Raw genomic sequence first — 19,607 nt, 5'->3', positions numbered from 1 at the left:
CAGGTACTAAAGGTACTCATCTGATTTTTAGTTCTTATAAGGTGTTTTTTACTATGTAGATAGTTGTCAACTTGGTATCCTTGCAGGAAGGACGATGACCTTGCAGGGATATGCGGAGCCTTCTGTTCCACCATCTTGCTCAGCCTCCCAATTCAGTTGTTATATATTTCTCAAGGCCTTCTACTGTCTGGGGTTTTTTTTTTTTTTTTCTCTTTAACATCTTTCAAAACTACCTTACCTTTTTTATACAACTTCCTCTAGGTTTTTAAACTCTCCTCCCCTTCTTCCCTTTTCTCTCCCTCTCCCTCTCCATTTCATCCAGGAATTTAATGTTCACATGTATTTCCCTCAAACTTTCTTTGTTAATACACTATCATGTCTCTGGCCTGTTCATTTATCCTTTTGTCATGGAAACTTCCCTTCCTGCCCTGACCAAGTTATAGTAGTTCTCATTCCAATATGCTGTCAGAAGATGCTGAACATCATCATTACCATCACCTGTATCTGTCTGCCTGGATCCATCGCTCCTAAGCACACACCGTGATTCTGTCAGTGAATGAAAAAATGGTATTTCCTCTGCCCGAAAGTGCATTGCATCATCCTCCATCTACCATTCTCACCTTTATCCAGCTAAATCTTCCTAATCCTTCAATATTTATTTTAGGGAGCATTCTTCTGAAAGGTTTTCAGAAGATTTTCCTTGATTTTCCAGGCTATGCTAAGTGACTCTCCACTATGATCTCATGGTGATGAATGAGCTCTTATAGTGAAAGTCAAATCACACTACTCCTCTGCTCAAGATACTTCAAAGGCCCCCTATTTTACTCAGAGTGAACATCAAAACTTTTATAATGGCCTAATGTGCCCTACAGAATCTGCCCCCTTTTCCTCATTATCTTCATTTTTTTACTACTCTCTTCTTTTCTCTAAGCTTAAGCATGCTACCCCGTTAGTGCCATGGCAATAGCTGGGATGCTTTCCCTAGATAGCCACATGACTAACTCCCTTGTCTCCTTCAAACCTTTGCACAAATGTCCCTTTATCACTGAAGTCTATTAAGCCACCCTATTTTAAAATGCAATCTGCATCACTCCTCCCCACCTGCAGATTCCTAATCTTCTTTTCTTTGCTCCATTTTTATAGCACTTATTCCCTCCTATCAAACTACACATTTTTATGACTATTGTTTATTGTCTGCTTCTCCTTATGAGAATATAAGCTCCACAGGGAAAGATATTTTTATCTGTTTTGTTCACTTGAATCCTCCAGGTGCCTACACTGATGAGTGGAACTTAATAGGTGCCCAGTAAATATGTCTGAAGGAATGAGCCCTGATTATATTGTGCTACAATTTCTTCCTTGTCTGCCTACCCACCACCAAACTGTGTACTTTTTGAAGGCAGGGGATTTTACTATTATGTCTATTTACAATATCTTAGCACATTTCCTCATAATAGTGGGTTCATAATAAATGTTTGCTAAGTGCGTGTATTCATCTCTGACCTCCCCAATCCATAGTTTTGCAGGGTTTGTGATGACAACATGTTAAATCAGAATACAAATGCGAGAATGTTGTTTTCTTAGTAGGGAAGCATCATTATAAACTATCACAGTATCTGGGATCTGCCGAGATGAGGACTCCAACACGGATCAATATAGTGAATATTTCTCCTGCAGAGTTTCTTCAAAGGTTAAGAAATCCCCAGAGTCCATTTGGCCTTTTCTCCTTCCTGTACCTATACGTGAAACATTTATTTTAATACGCCAGAAACTAAAGGGAAGACTGAGAATTGTAGAGCTTGAATAATAGTATCTTGCCTTCTGTGACTTTTCTTTTTGTTTCCTTTCTCAGAGCTCTTCCCGCCATGATGCAGTGGGTCCGCACGCAGAAGCCAGGAGAGAGTGGCATCAATATTGTCACTGCCGATTTTGTAGAACTTGGTGACTTTATCAGCACTGTCATAAAACTCAACTATGTCTTTGATGAAGGAGAAGCCAACACTTGATAGCGCTACTTGGAGTTTCCATGAATAAGATGGAGAAGGCTCATTGTATTAGGGCATATTATCTGTAAACACTCTGATCTTCCTATTCCACTGAGTCTCTGAAGGGAATAGGGCTGGTAGTGGGTGGGAAAAGGGGAAAAACTGTTTCTTCAGTGATTGCAATCATACTCTTCATTACTATAAATATTTCATTTCCCATTTGATGAGCAAAATCTACTTCTAGTGTTAGGAATAAAAAAAAAAAAAAAGACCAGTAACTTTGTTTTTCAAAATTAGTCTTTGTAACATAGAATTCATGAGTGTTTACCTGATTAGGTTCTCTATTTCCAGCCTATGGCTCCTACACTGTCTATATCCTGTAACCTTTCTGCTCCCTCTCTTGCTCGCTCTTTTTAATCAGATGCTGTATGGGAATCAAAACAATTGAATGCCCAACATTTTGTGTATTACATTGTTGTCTTAAAACTTACTTGTTTTGTGGGACTTGTTATAATACTCTATAGTCATCTGCAGTTGGGCAATGATAGCTAACTTTTGGTCATAGAAAATCTGCATCAAATCAGTTTCCATGCATCAGTAATATTGAAGGTCATAATCAGTGATTTTTGTTATGTGAAAATAATAGTGTTTCACAGTATTTCTATTTAAGGCAGCTATAAATACAGGAGAGAAATGTTTTTGGAGAGCTGTGAATGCCAACTTCAGAGGGAAAAATGGTTGAGGGGTGCAAGAGATGTATGGCATTTTAATTTGGCAATCTCTTAAATAATATTGTCCTGCAAGTACCCAGTAAATGGTAAGGTACAAGTGTGTTAACATTGAAAACTCTGAAAAGAACTCTTTAAAAAGCCCTCTTAATGATGCTTTTGATGAAAGAAAAAGAAAGAACGAAGGAAGGAAGGAAGAAAGGAAGGGAGGGAGGGAGGAAGGGAGGGAGGAAGGGAGGGAAGGAAGGAAAGAAGGAAAGAAGGAAGGAAGAGAGGGAGGGAGGAAGAGAGGAAGGAAGTAAAAAAAAGACTGCAAGCTTTCCTGCCAATTTGGGATTTTCAAATATTTAATTCTAAATTCCAGATTTTAAGGAAGATTTTTCAAGAAACTGCAAGTTTTTGACTTGAAGGAAAGAAAGAGGAAGGCTGGTAGAAGCAGTTAGAGCAATGTGTTTGAAATTATGTCCATGAAATCACAGGGATCTGTGAAATATCTTTAGGAAACTTGAAATTTATGAGGTCTGAGTGGACTTGTTTAAAATTGGCACTGACTCCTCACTTCTGAGTTTCATCCTATCCGAGGGATGAGACTAAGGCAGAGGCAAAAGTTTCACACAAAGTTTCTGCAACCTAACATTTAATAGTCCGGGTCTACAGGGAAGAACAATGACACAGCTTGAGTGTTACTTCCTCCTTCGTGTCTTTGTGATATTTGACAACTCTAAAAAATAAAAAATAAAAAACTTAGAGCACAATAATCTTTGCCTATGTACTTCACAGGAATATTGTGAGGTGTTTATAAAATTATAAAATTTGATGAAATTCTTACAATTATGAATTATTTTATTTTCATGTTTAGAAATAATCACACCCCAATAGTTTCCTAGGATAATACAGTCCATGCAAAGTAGGGTCATAGAGAAATAAAAGCATGCCCTCAGCTTTTAATGAACTTAAATGTAGCACATATGGCTTAATCTCTTAGACTCAGATAAGCGAGTTCAATTCAAAACTATATATGTCAAGATCATAAATAATCAAGAGTTGATTTCAAGATTATAAATACTCATGATCAGAAAATAGTACTTATTAGCAATTAAAGGGAGGGAAAGAAATTGTTTATACTGAAGAGAATGTTTATGAGGAGTGTGTATGTACCTGTGGTATACCAAATAGCATACATGTACACACAAAAATGTGTGTATACATTTGGATTGTGTGTATACATCTTGCTATATACAATATACAAACATATGCCCATTCCTGTGATAGCATACAAATTCAAACATACACAAACACACACAGATATGGACACAGTACAATTCTTCTTTTCAAATGAAGACATTGATAATATTAAATAATTTAATTTTAAGACTGAAACCCTTAATAATGTGTGAAAAAGAGTAATAAAACCTTTGAGAGTAGATGATCACATTAAAGTATTTTTGTAAAAGAATTCTAGTGTAGGACTTAATTATTTTTAAAATATATTCATTTTCTTCTTTCCATTTTCCCTTCCCTTGTAGTTTTATTATCTTTCTGTCTTTTACACCTGCTCTTTATGTGAAAATGTATATGAATCCTTTTTAAATGATTAGGATTATTGAAATGTATGTCCCGTAAATTTGGTTTCTGGGCAGACTTTCTCTCTAACTGGCTATTCAGTCATCCTTCAGGAGGATCTTAGCCAAGAATACTTGCAATGACACACGAATTTAATTTTATAAATGTAGTGGAAAACAGATTTTTCATCATATTATGAATAAAATATAGAGGTAACTATGTTGTATTTTCTTGAACCTAGATACTTTCTCATAGTGTTTGCTTAGAATTAACTTTGTCCTATTTGTCAACTGGGTGCTGGAAAAAAACAAACATGATGAAGCTTTTGAATAATTGTGCAGTTTTTTAACTAGGGAAAGCTTTGTACTGCTGCTAATGATATGCACCCAGAAACCTTGTTAGACAAAAGGCACTTTCAAGCCAATGCTATGGTTTCCATGTGGACATACAGTGCCTATGTAGCAGGCACTTAGAGTAAATGGACTTGCCTTAATTTATAAAGGAGGGAGGAGGTAGAAGGGAACCATGGGTCCTCCAGCTAGAGGGGGAGTTTACTAAAAGGGAGTCCTTGGAAAGGGGAATGGAGAGAAGGTGCTTTTGACTGTCTTCTATCCATTAACCCTGCCCTGGAGCACACTGGGGAAGCAGGCTGCAGGCCTTCCAAAAGTAAAAAATGGTGATATGCAATCGAAGCTTATCCTCAGCCTATGCACATTTGTCTCAGCTGGGCATTGTCTTTTCAGAGAGCTTGTAGCACAAGGGCTACACATGGGCACCAAGATGGCGGTAGATACACCTTGGTGCACTTTTTGTTTTACTTGTTTCTTAAGACTACTTCACAAGTCCTGTGAGGCAAAAAAACAAAACAAAACAAAACAAAGCAACCAAACAAATACAATCTAACTTTTACCCAATCTACAGCAGGAAATCAAAGGAGTGGGTGGGATGAGAGAAAATATGCAAAGAGATCATTTTTAAGTTTGCTTTCCTGTCTGTAATTTTCAAGAATATAGCAAATTTTTCTTCTGCCATTATCATTTATGTCTCCCTATTTACCACACAATCATGTAAATGCAGAGAATGAGGAGGCATCTTTTAAAAGCCTTAGGATATTCTATATGATGACCTCAATATTTACTTTCAGCCATACTGGGAAAACTTACTTTTCATGGAGTGCCACCTAACAGTGAATGTATTAGAGTATAAAATGTTTGCCATGTATACACCTGTATGTGCACATACACACATTACACACACACACACAGAATGCACATTTCACACACATACACTTATTATTCAAGCTGAAACTGCACTCGAATCAATCTGATTCTATTGCTGTTTCAACTCTTAAAATCAATATCTCCTACATTAGTAGATATAAACATAATTCAAATATTTAAATATTTAAGAGAAGAAAAGTAACTAGAAAACCCATGAAAAGTGAGACCATCAGAAATAGAAAATGCCTGGCATGAACAATCTATCTAAATTGTCAATTTCACTTCAAATTAGAGAATCCAAGATGGACTAGAATATAAATTACAAACACATACACACATCTTCACTTAAAGTTATTTTAAGTTCTTTGAAGTTCTGACATGTTTTTAGCCAGGGTTATTTGTTCAGGTTCTTCCTTGTTAGGATTCCAGACTGGAAAGTTGGAAGTCTCAGGAAATGCATGTTTCCATGAGTTTTTTAGTTTCACAGTTTTACAGATCCAACTACTCACAATCTTTTAATCTTTGGTCACTCAACCAAACAGGAGTTCCGTAGGCAGAGTGCTCACTTTGAATTGCTAATAGAAAATAATGCACAGTGTCCTCAAGATATGCTAAACAAGGTTTGTAAGAGCATTTTATTTTACAGCACTTTAGTCTTTTCAGCTAGAATTCAGTGACACCATGGTGTAAATGCTATATTTGCCATAACTTATTGGTGGCTCCTGTGTTACATACAGTTTTAAATAATGCTCTAAATTGTTTGTTTTCCCAATGATAATGATAAAATATTCTGTAGAATTTATAAAACATGTCAATTGAATCTGTTGAAAATTGTGTAATTGTTATTTCAATTGTGATACTATTTTGTAGGTATTAGTTTTAAATGTATATTTGTATGAGTCAAAAGTATGTGCTTGTATGTGGTACGTGTGTGTACGTATATAATATCTTATCAAAAATCAAACTTATCCTAAAGAAAAAGGGCACATTGTGACCAGCCTTAATTTATTAACACTTTTTTGTTGTTTTTGCAATTTGGATTTAAAATTGAAACCGAAATTAAGTTTTTGTTAAAAATGGTGTCTTTTAATTTTGTGAGGAATGGGCTTTAGAACCTATCTGAGTTCCCACAAGCAAACTGTCCAGCTTGTGAGGCACCCCATTGCTTTTCGAAATAATCAAACATCAATTCATATATTAACTTCATTATCATACAGACTAATTTGTTTTCATCAGCAGTAGAACCAGTACACCTCTAAAGTTGACCTTCCCAACATGGCACCCATTTTTCTTTAATGATAAATTTTCCATGAAAAATTGTTTCTCCAAACCATTACTTTTTAAAATTCAATCTTCTCAAGTAAGATGAACTGCCTTGGTGTTAGGAGAGCTTTTAAAGGCCCATCCATCCTAGGTGGTTCCAACATGGTTCTCTTCTTGAGAAAACAAGCATGCAACCCACACACCTTTCTGGTCTGCCCCACATGTAGAATTAGTCTAGCAATAGAAAACTCATGACTGACAAGGATCTACACATGTGGTCATGCTTAAAGCAAAAATTCTGTGACCTTCTTTGGGCTTGGGAATCTGAGTACAGAATATTAATTAACTTTCTTATTTCCTTTCTTTCTCCATCCTTAGTTATTCCTTTTCAATATTTAGAGTTGCCAGGTAAAATACAGGATATCCAGTGAAATTTAAATTTCAGATAAACAATATTTCTTTAGCGTATTTATCATATATTTTATCAGACATACTTTCACTTTAAAAAAAGTTTATCTGAAATTCAAATGTAACTGGGTACGTCCTATATATTTTTCCCTAAATCTCACAATTCTATCCACACTGCCTTTCTATCTTTTTCAGCTGGGCTATCTATAAGGGGTGAGATCTACCTCCCTCCATACCCTTGTGTTCAGACACCTTATGAATATCTGCAGTCATAATGTCCTTCAAGAAGGAAAACATTGGTCAGCTCTAGGTCTTGCAAATGCTTTTTGAAGGACCAACTCAAATACAGATGGGATAATCAAGTAAATATCTTCATAGGATCAATGCCACCATGTTCAACACTTCCCTTTGCCAGCCTGTTGTGAGGTCCAAGTTTCCCCATTAATCCCTTATAGAGCATTTCCCAGTAACTGGGACAACCAAAAACACACCGACATATTAGAAATGCTCCTGAAAAGTGGCAGCACCACCTAACTCAGTACCAGGACCTCTTCTAAATTCAATTTCTTTTATCTTTCAGAGAGATAACAAATGAATTCATTATTTCCCCCATTCACACCTTACCACAAATTATTTTTATCAGGTTAAAACTGGTCATCTACAGAATTGTAGAAAAGGTGACATAGGAACTGTCTTCACTGCTGGAAGAATAAAAGAGTCTGAGGTATAGACACTGCCCTGGTGACACCTCCTCAGAACATCATTGGGGGACAGGGGAGGCAGGCGCAAGTAGGGGATAGAATCTGACCCTGACATGAAGCTATCACCTGGCAGAGAGACTCATCAAAGCAAATTATAACAACCAGTACTATTTTTTTTGGAATTGAAAACCCAAGAAGCCCTAAAATAAGAACAGTGAGATCAAAGGCTAGTTTCTAAAAACAGTGCAGAAAATAGAACCATATTGGAATTCCTAAATTCTAGCTTTCAAATACTCCTGTTTCCAACAGTGAATCCTTGACAGAGACTGAATGCAGATGGAGTTTTGAAACATTTTCAGTAGCTACCTCCTCTCTTGAAATTCCTATAAGTGGCAGAGGAAAATCCAAATCCTTTAATATAACATGCCCATCTCATGACTCCTGCTTACACACATTTGTGTTGATTTGCTTCATTTCTGGAGGATGGAAATTTGCAGAGCTGGTGACATTTCCTTCATTAGACACCAGAAATTCACCAGAGAGAGACAGATCTGTGCCTTCTCTTTTTAGGATCTGGTTATTGATACTTTAATAAATGTGGTGTAAAGAAAATCCATGCCTACAGTCTGTATAGAAAATGTGAATTTTTTTAATAAGATTGTGTTCTTAATGTAAAAAAAAAAGTTTATTTGTATTCAGTGAAATGCCTAATAAAGTCTTGGTACCAATTATCTTTATTTTTTATTTTAATATTTATCAGTGCTTCATTATAAGCTCAAAAATGGATCTCTTAAATAGGGCATGACTCAGAGCATCAAAAAATATAATTCTTTTTTAACAATGTGAATCATCATATTAGGGTTTCCACCATAAAAATATATATGTATATTATCTACCAATAAAGTCAATGCTGTGAGTCCTTCAATTATATAAAAGTTAGGTATCTGATGTCCAATACACTTCACTTCTGATATTATGAAGAAGGCCCATATCAATGTAGCAATATTATAGTAACATAGCATATTAATATAAAACACAATTTCTTTTCTTTTTTTTTTTTTTTTTTGTTAAAAGCTTCAGGTGAAGGAAATCTATCTACTTTTATTGAGCCTGCATGGTACCTAATACATGAGACATTATTTCAGAAGTGGAACTGCCTTTGTATTTCACCAAGTAAACCCTACCTGCTGGGGTTTAAATCATACTTAAAACAAAATTTAAGCATTGTAATATTATTATAAAAATAGTCAAGCAAATAAATATGGTCCAAGATTATCTTTGAGGCTGAGCATGGACATAAATCCCCCCAAAGACTCTACTAATACACATTAGTAGATTCATGACACTAGAGGATTTCTATTTATAAAGCTGTAATGATTGCTGCATTCAAGAAGTAGTGTATGTCTGCAAATAATAATCCACATAACTATATCTGTGTGTCCTTAACATAATACTGCTATAGCTTCATCAGAGCTCTTATTCATTTATTTTGTCATTCAGCAAACATTTGCCTACTTTGTGGCAGCCTCCCTGCTAAGCACTATAAAACATTTCTAAAAAGTTTCCTAGGAAAATGGACAAAGCACATCTTTGGTAGTCTCTCACTTGAGCTAACAAGTGGCATTATTTTGTCTCCAAGCAAAGCATTCATTCTCAATGACATTTTCAAAGTAATATCCCCAGATAATAAAACGGTTTGAGCACAGTTATTCCTGAAGGCCTGAGAAGAAAGGGACAACTTCTAAAATAAGTATAATTGGAAATAGGTTGGTCATGACCACAGGCAATGAAGAGTAGACTCTTGTTCTCTCCCTGACACAAACTTTGCCACTATGTACAGGGCACTGTGTGCAAGCTGGTGGCCACTTCTTATCTGTAGCTTTAAAACAGAAAAAGCAGAACTCTATCCCTTTTCCTTTCTCCCCTCACCTCCAGACTTCAGAAGAAACTGCCTTTGCTCCACAGGAGAGGCTGATAGCACCACTGAGATGTTAACAAGTAGACTTCTGCATCTCAGGTAAGCTGACCCCATAAATAAAAGAGGTATCTCCTCCATATAAGGTAAAAATAATGGTGCTTCCTACACCAAAGGAGTAAAAACATCATCTGGAATTGAAGGAGATAATTCTTTTTAGGTAGAAAAAAATACTGTAGCACAATAAGAGGTTTCATCATTGGCTCTCAACATGTGGTTCAATGTATGTTCTTAGCGATAAGCCATAATAATGGCTGCACTGGAATTAAGTAGCAAGAAGTGAATCTAAATGTGATGGGCATTGCTACCATATTCACTCTTCAGTCCTGTGGATAGAACTATTCCTGGAAACATCTAGCGCTGTGAGGCAAAGGTGAACCACATTAAACTCTAACAAGTGGGCCTTAGTGCCACAGTGACAGGGAGAGGAAGGTGTTTGAGAACACCAATGCTGGCAGCTCCCGAAGCACCTCTTGGCAGAACCCTTATTCTCTATTCGCACTTACTTCTTCACAGGAATATGTAAGCTTGACCTCCTGGGGTTATACTGAGAAACAAGAAAAAATCTTTTGCCTTAACACAACTACCCAGTTGTTATTAAATTGTCCTCTTTCACTTTAGAAAAAAAAAAAAAAAGTGCCTGTAGACTGGTTTCTACATTGTATGGGAATAAGGCAGAACATTTTAATTTAGAACCAATAATCCTTTTTCTTAGGACTATAAGAATATTAGCCTTTGATTTAAGCATTGAAGGTAAAATATTCTTGTATTCCTAGTGCATAGCAGGTATTAAAACATGTTTGAAAACAATGAAATCAAAGTGTGGCTGATTGTGACCCAATCAAACTGTGGACAGTTGCTTGATAAGGGTCACATACATGCTAAATATTAATAGGTAGTAATGAGGGCTCAAAAAACCATAAGGCAGTATCCCTACCTGTTGTATTCCTTGGAGAAATACTGAGAAAGTGAGGAGAATTTAGGGGAAAATACACTGCATGGTGTTCTCTATAAGAGTAAAAGACCCTGTCTCTTAGGCTCCAAAGTCAACTCTCAATCTTGTTGAAGAATATTCAACCATGGGAACTTGGCTTATCTATTCTACAAAGAGTGAAAAAGAGTTGGGAAGGAGGTTACATTTTGAGCTTCAACAAAATGTCCTGTTAAGTTTTCCCAAAATCCCTATTAAATTTTTCATCCTCTTATAGATACATGTGGGGTTGCATAAACTGTTAACTAAAATTCCACGGATTCCTGTTCCCACAGAAGACCGCTGCTCACATACCCTTTTGGAAGACTACCTCTTACCCCATGCTTTTCTGAGTGCCCAGAAGATACTAGGTAGTTGCAAAAATAATTTCCGTTTTTGCCATTATTTCCTGTTTGATTCATATTAAACTCCACTACTTCTGGCTACTGCCTGTGCTTCTTTCTCATCTTGATGCCCACTGCAGTCTCTGGTCTCTGCCTTTTCTCTGCCAGACCCAGCGATCTGCCCAGATAGCACTGCTTATCTACAGCTGAGCATTCTACAAAGGTGGAGTCTTCTGGGACTAAAGGGGTGACTGGCCTATGGCCAAGCAAAGCTAGGTGAGGAAATGCTTCTCCTCCCTTTATGTTACATTCTAACAGAGGGGCTCAGATATAGGGCTCTTATATTCTAATAATTACCCAAGATCCGAGGAGTGGAAGTTTCTTTCTTTTTTTTTTTTTTTTTTGAGATAAGAGTCTCCATCTGTTCCTTAGGCTGGAGTGCAGTGCAGTGCAGTGGTGCAATCATGGCTCACTGCAGCCTCAAGCTCCTGGGTTCAAGTGATCCTCCCACCTCAGCCAACCTAGTAGCTGGGACCATAGGCATGCACCACCATTCCCAGCTAATTTTTAAAAAATTTTGGTAGGGACAGGGTCTCACTATGTTGCCCAGGCTGGTCTTGAACTCCTGATCCCAAGTGATCCTCCTGCCTCACCTTTCCCAAGTGCTGGGATTGCAGGCATATCATTTTTAGATCTGGTTCTCTCTCTCTCCCTCCCTCTTTCCCACTACCTATCCCCCTCCCCCTCTCCCTCTCTCTCCTCTATGGCCTGGAGACAGAAATGAATTCCAGTGACAACCACTGTACTATTCTCAAAATTGCCACTCCCCTTTGAGGACCAGAGCTTTCTTCTTGGTCAAATTTATCTTCCTGGCTTCTCATTCTCTCAACACATTATCCTAGTTGATTTCTTAATTTTTATAAAAATAGGGCTCTGAGAGACCCACCCTCCCAGCTCTGTTATTTAGAATCATTCTAGAACCCCATGTGTGTGTGTGGTCTAAAAGAACCAGCAGCTCCTGCTAGCAGCCATCTCCACACAGACAGGCAAACGATAAAACTGAGTAGGGGGCTTTGTGTTTGGGTTCCAAGCTTTTCCTTAGTAGAATTCTTCCTTCCCCTGTCCACCCCAAACAAAACTTTATTCTCTCTCACACACACACACAAAAAATGATGAGTTCATTTACAATGAAGTGTTTAATGTGGCTTAAAATAGCAGTTTTTCAATTTTTTTTTTACTATACAGGAGTGTTTACAGAAAAATGAAATCACAAAGCAATGTATTACACGATGGCTGTCATAGGGAAAGGCCAGTGGCTTTGTGTCCCCTTTCCCTAGCTTTCCTGAGAGGCTCTATGGAAACTCCTAGGACTGTCCAGAGCAGCACTTCTCAAACTTTATTGTGCAAACAACTACATAGTGATCTTCATAAAAGATCAGATTCTGATTCAGCATGTCAGAGACTGGTCCCAGATTCTGCCTTTCTAACAAGCTCCCAATGATACTGATGCTACTGTCACAGGCATCCCACTCTCAGTAGCTAGGCTATGGAGTCCAGCTTCAAAAAACCTGCTTCATAGTCTCAAATGTTCATGAGATTTGCTCTGCAGATGAACAAATGACCAGATCTCTAATTATAAAAACAGTTTGAATGCAACAATTATTGTGGGAGAGCTATAATAATTAAAAACCCTTTTGTTTCCCAGTCCTAGTCAAACCAAAACCACCAGTAACTACTTGAAGTCTAACAAAATCAGGTTTATCTGCCCACTGCAAAGTTCATCTCACCAAAGAAAAATATAGGTTGTTACAGAGTTCTGTGTAAGAGTGGAGTTTAAATGAAATTTAAACAAAACATTATTTTGATAGACTCAAAGCAAAGTAGGGCTTTGTAAAGTCTAGTGGAGTCTAGACTGCAAAGCGGACTCAGAGTCCTGTTTCTTTTCACCCTACAAAGTGATGTAGCTATGGAATGTTGTGTGCAGAAACTCATTATCTAAAGCTCTGCTCCTGGGCTGTGAATTGAGGCTGCTTCTCTGTGTCAAAGTGACTTAAGTCCCACATGCACAAGTGGAATGTTTTAGTTTTACTGATAGAATTTAAAACAGCCATACTCATTCAAGAAGGGGATTGTATTGACACCTTAGAGCTGCAGTGTGTCCTAGTGTGAGTGTCTCCTTCCTTGCAGAGTTGGTTTTATCTATATCTTTCTATTATTCCAACCTGATAAATGACCATGTAGATTATACTTTCTCAGTTCCAATCTAATTTTAACCTGATCAGTTTGCAAATGACAGAAACCCAACTAAAATCATTTTAACCAAAAACACGAGGTAGGGAGACACTTTTCAAACTAATTGGAACTGAAAAAGCAGCAGCTTTGGGGATAACTGGATCTGGGCTCTCAAACAGTATCATCCGGGCTTGAGTTTTCTCCATCTGTTTTATTTTCCTCTGTCTGCATTGACTATCCTTAAGGAGGATCTTTCCATACTGAGTCAAGATGACCAAAGATATGTTTTCCTAATAGTTTCAACCTAGAAACATACTGAGTTTCACTGATCTGATTTGGGCCTGAAGGCAATTGCCCAAACAAGCACTGGGTATGAGAATAGAATGGACTGATTGGCTGGGCCTTTGCCAGCCCCATCCCTATGAGTGAACTGCAAATGAGGAAGAGGGGGTTTATAAGAAAAACCTAAGTTCTGCTACTACAAGATGTTAGAAGGTGCTCTAGTCAGGCACAAATAGCAGATGTCATCTACATAAGTTTCCCAATACCTCTGAAGCCATGCCGTGTAGGTGGGCATTGACTTTATTTACTCATTAGGGTGGCCTTGATTGTTTTGACTTCAGTTCCGAATCCCAGAGGAGATTAAAAAGTAAAAACTAACATTAAGTTGAATTTTAATTCTTACTTCTTGATTTTTTTCTTTTGCTTTTTAATTTTAAATTATGTCAAACTTACAGAGAAGTTGCAAAAGTATTAGAGAAAACATCCATATATATTTTCCTTGGAGTCACTTTTTAGTTAATATTTTTTCAATGTTAACTTATCATCTGGAAAATAGTGTGCTTTTAAATGATTATTCACATTCCAATAAGAAATTTTTAATTAAGAGGTCAGAATTGAAAACTTTAAAAACCTATATCCCCACAGTCATTCATATAATAAAGTAGGTCTTCATTCAAAATTCACATTATACTAAAGCACCACAGAGAATACAAAAAGAAACCCATTGGTTTATATAAAAAGAGGGGAAAAGAAAGTTTCGATGATGTATAGTATGTGAGAAGGTATTAGGTGGGCTGTTTAGTCTGAATAAGATGCAGGCTAGAATTCTCACTGTAGAGGAAGTAACAGGCAATTCTTCTGAGACAACTTTCAGAAGAAGGTGCCAATATTGTCAAATTAATGGTTCAACAGTGGGGGAAAATTACAGCCTCGGTAGCACCAAATTATTTCCTCCCCAATCAATACAAGTTGCAGGAGATCCCGACGTCATCAGCGCAGTTCTTGGGGTCTGTATTAGTCCGTTTTCACACTGCTGATAAAGACATACCTCAGATTGGGTAATTTATACAGAAAAAGAGGTTTAATGGACTCAGTTCCACGTGGCTGGGGAGGCCTCACAATCATGGCGGAAGGTGAAAGACATGTCTCACCTGGCAGCAGACAAGAGAAGAGAGCTTGTGCAGGGAGACTCCCATTTTTAAAACCATCAGGTCTCATGGGACTTATTCACTATCATGAGAACAGTATGGGAAAGACCTGCCCCCATGATTAAATTACCTCTCCTGGGTTCCTCCTACAACACATGGGAATTGCGGAAGTTACAATGCAAGATGAATTTGTAACTCATTCACAGCCAAACCATGTCAAGGTCACTATTGACCTGATGAGTTACAAGAGAATTGTAACTCATTCACAGCCAAACCGTATCAGGGTCACTATTAAAATAGTTGGCAGAATCACATCTACCTGATACCTGAGATAAGGTAAGTCTGAATTAGGGAAGTGGGTGAAATATAGTGTGGGGTGTGTGTGTGTGTGTGTGTGTGTGTGTGTGTGTGTGTGTGTGTGTGTGTGTGTGTGTGTGTGTGTGTGTTAATATTTAGGTGCTCCATAGGATTTTCTGCAGGGTTTTCTCTTAAAAGATATTTTTTAAATCTAATTTAGACGCCCCCATCTAATAAGGCCTTCCACAAGGCCACATTCCCAAATTCCGGTCACTATTTCAGCAGTTACAATTTCTTATGGAGTTATAAGAAAAAGACCTTCTTAATCAAAAGCACATAATATAAAAATAAGTTTTTAAACTAATACTGAAAATATCAAAATATGATCAGCAGCCCTATGAGCACAAGAATGTTCTTGTCTTATTTACCTGTCAATCCCCAATACTTCGTATGGTAATTGCACATTAGTTTCCCAAGGCTTCCATAACAAATTGGATGGTTTAAAGAACAAAAACGTATTCTCTCACTGTCCTGAAGACCGAAAGTCTGAAATCAAAGTGTTAACAGTATTAGTTATTTCTGGAGGCTCAAAGGAAAAAAAAAACCTCCCATGCTTCTCCTCCAGCTTTTGGTGGTTGTTGGCAATTCTCAGCATCCCTTGGCTTGTCAATGCATTACTCCAATCTCTGCTGCCATCATTACATCATCCCCTTGGTGTTTATCTCTGTGTCCTCTCCTTTTCTTATAAGGGCACCAGTCATTGGATGTAGGGCCCACCCTAATGCAGTATGACTTCATCTTAACTAATTACATCTGTAAAAATCCTACAGTCCTCTCTTATTCACCATTTCACTTTCTGAGGTTTCAGTTACCCACAGTCAACTGTGGTCTGGAAATATTACATGGAAAATTACAGAAATAAATAATTCATATGTTTTGAATTTCCTGCCATTCTGAGTAGCATAAGGACTCACTCTGTCCCAATCTGATCAGTTATCAGATCGACTTTCTCAGTATCGCAGTGCTTATGTTCAAGTTATTTCTTGTTTTATTTAAAAATGGCCCCAAAGCACAAGGGTAGGGATGCTGATGATTCATATATGGCCAACGAGAAGCCATAAAGTGCTTCCTTTAAGCAAAAAGGCGAAAATTCTTAAGAAAAATAAGTTGTATGATGAGGTTGCTAAGATCTATGGCAAGAATGCATCTCCTATCCATGAAATTATAAAGAAGGAAAAATAAATTTGTGTGTAGTATGTATAGTGTTCAGTACTATTCCTGGTTTCAGGCATCCATTGGGCGTCTTGGAATATATCTCCCATGGGTAAGGGGAAACTACTGTATTTCTTTACCAGGTCACATTCTGAGATTCAGGGTATGCAAGGATTTGGAGGGATACTGTTCAGATCACTAAAAATCGGTATATATCCTAAAGAAATGCTGAAATATTCACCATGTGTTACAAAATAATATATATATCATCCATCTTTGTTTTGATAGATCCTTCTACAATTCAGTAGGTTAGTTGTTCAGTGAACTTCATTTAAATCAAAATAGCATGAAATAGAATTTAAATTATCAGTATATAAAAATTCATTTGAAATATTTTTTCTTATAATGCTGACAATATAAAAAGAAATACAAGTCCTGGACTTCAGAAACATTCTCACATTTTTAAGTAACTTTAAAAAATAATGATTTGGTATACTCTGCTCAAATAGTCTATTTTTTCTACAACTTCTCTTCATTGCATTTTTCCATAGACCTCTTCTCAGGTAGAATGATTACATGATCAATAATCCTTCTTTAAATAAATTTTACCATTTTTCAAAACATTGCACTTCAAGAGATAGAACAGAATGAACCCTGTGTTAACAAATTTAAAAGTGACATTTAAACAGAACATGTTTGCTCTCTCATTGTTTCATATAGCACCAGATAGACTCTGGTGTTTCTGTTAGAAAAAAACAGGAGACAGAAACCACACTAATTTGAACAGGTAAAGTTTAATATGTAATTATTAACTGTAACAGAGGATTGAAGAAATGGAATATTGGCCACTGTTGGGAACAGGCCCCCTAAAATCTGGCCTTAAACTGGCCCCAAAACTGGCCATAAACAAAATCTCTGCAGCACTGTGATATGTTCATGATGGCCATGACGCCCACGCTGAAAGGTTGTGGGTTTACTGGAATGACAGCAAGGAACACCTGGCCCACCCAGGGCGGAAAACCGCTTAAAGGCATTCTTAAGCCACAAACAATAGCATGAGTGAACTGTGCCTTAAGGACATGCTCCTGCTGCAGAAAACTAGCCACACCCCTCCCTTTATTTCGGCCCATCCCTTTATTTCCCATAAGGAATAGTTTTAGTTAATCTATAATCTATAGAAACAATGCTTATTACTGGCTTGCTGTTAATAAATACTTGGGTAAATCTCTGTTTGAGGCTCTCAGCTCTGAAAGCTGTGAGAACCCTGATTTCCCACTCCACACCTCTATATTTCTGTGTGTGTGTGTGTCTTTAATTCCTCTAGCGCCGCTGCATTAGGGTCTCCCTGACCAAGCTGGTCTCGGCAGGCTACCATGAAGTAAGGAGAACTATAAGGAATATAAGAATAGCAGAAATAAGGAGCAATACCCACCCTTAGGGCTTAAGTAGAGCATCCAAGTAAGAACTTCCCAAAAGGTTGAGATTCATACTTCACTGGGGAGGGCAAAACAATGGCTCACTGGATGTCAGAAAAGGTGCTGAGATGCTGTGCCATTGCAACCTGATGGCAGTCTGCTCTCTGAAGAAAACCATCCAGAGGGAGAGGTAATGTCTCAGAATTTGCTGCAATGTTGCACAAGAGGGTTCAGGGAAAACTGCGCACAGAAATGTGCCCCTTCATGGGTGCCTTACTGAAAAAAACATCTAAGGGGCTCCATGGGGCAGCTGTTGGTCAATGAGTGCTTCTGGGCACCGTGTACTGCAGGAGCTGGGCACTGCAGGAGCTGAGCATTGAGAAGCCCAGTATTAGAGAAACCATGCTGCAGGATCCTGGTAGGCAGAACAAACTGGGACCAGGAAGAAAATGACGCTTTCTTCCTCTAAATTCCCTCCAAGTCCTCCACTGGTAAAGCCCAACATTGAGCCAGATAACAAAGAAAACCTATTTAAAGTCTATATTATCACAAAGCAGGCACTAAAATATGAATTTGGAGCTGAGGCAATAAACTGATAATTGGCACATCTGGTTAACCAATTTTCTTACTTTGTAAACTGAGTTCAATCATGTATTGCTTAATGAGGTATTCTAGACTGCTAGGACACTAACTTTTGTGGAGACAAGAGAGTTTCTCTAAATTATACAAGTGCTAAGGGAACAGCAAAATACTAGAGGCTAAATATGTCACCTGATACATTCTATTTGTGTAACACTTAAACATAGAGACCTTCAATGCTTAGCCTGTTACAATGCTTTTTATGTTTATTATGAATAAAATTGAAACCATCATTACATAGAATTATTATTTTTATTTTAAAAATCTTATTAATATTATATCTAAATTATTCTTTCTTACTTCATGCTTTTCCTACCATTTATTTTTACATTGCTGTTTTCTGACAAACATTAACAGTAGAGGACCTAAACTCGAGGCAGAGTTTATCAAATATCTTTTGGGTATTTGTGCTTTCCTTATATATTCTAATTTATTTATCAAAAATTTACACTTTAAGCTTGAATATTATCATCTCTATGTTACAAATAAGGAAATCAAGACTTAGACAAGTTCAATAACTTGACCAAGTCCATATAAGCTAATAAATCATTGAATCAGGATGGGGGCATGTCTAGATCAATGACTCATCAGTACTCTATAATGGCCCCTGAAGAAAATAATGTCAATGATTAGAAGAAAATTATAAAATAGCTGTGCCATTGCTACTATTTGCTGTCCTTCCCTTCCCTTCATTTATAATTGCAGAGGACATCATTACTTCTGGCAGCATTAGAATAGCTAAGGAAGATCAATAATGACTATTTTTAATAACATATATCATAATTTATGATTCTTATGTAAGCTTATGGGATCTAATTTTACTCATTTTTTTCATTTCACCTTCTTGTTTCCACATTCCCTTTTGCTCAGAAAGTGATGTTAATAAAACTTCTGCTATCACTGTCTAACTCACAGGGACCCACTGTTAACATCCAAGAGAGGGCAGAACAAAGAATAAGTTTGTTGCCAACCCTTGTGGTTATTTCCATAGAGACTTAATAAACCGATCAATAAAAGGCAATTTAGAGAAATAAAGAAGCTGTGTAAACAAATGTCTTGTTGATCAGTGAACATTAATGTATCTTCTCATTCAATAATTTGCTTTAGAATCCACCTAAGAAATACTGCACCCTATCTTTTAAAGCTTAGGATATTTGATTATTTGACAAAGGAAACACATAATCTATGCATTGACATGTTTCATATATCTAATTCAAAGCTTATC

At 37.2% G+C, this 19,607-nt stretch overlaps 1 protein-coding gene across 1 annotated transcript in view; it reads left to right on the top strand.

Annotated features, from left to right (window-relative positions):
- The window catches only part of PLCXD3 (phosphatidylinositol specific phospholipase C X domain containing 3), a 200,333-nt gene extending 191,734 nt beyond the window's left edge, over window positions 1-8,599 (top strand). The window contains exon 3 of the mRNA XM_002815523.5: window positions 1,853-8,599. Within this exon, the coding sequence (XP_002815569.1) occupies window positions 1,853-2,006 (154 nt within the window). The 3' untranslated portion in view covers window positions 2,007-8,599. The remainder of the gene's footprint in view (window positions 1-1,852) is intronic.
- Window positions 8,600-19,607: the final 11,008 nt, after the last annotated feature.

The sequence above is a fragment of the Pongo abelii genome, chromosome 4, assembly GCF_028885655.2.
Source record: "Pongo abelii isolate AG06213 chromosome 4, NHGRI_mPonAbe1-v2.0_pri, whole genome shotgun sequence".
NCBI classification, from domain to species: Eukaryota; Metazoa; Chordata; class Mammalia; order Primates; family Hominidae; genus Pongo; species Pongo abelii.
The sequence above is the reverse complement of the archived record's forward strand: the minus strand, read 5'-3'. Positions and strand labels throughout refer to the sequence as shown.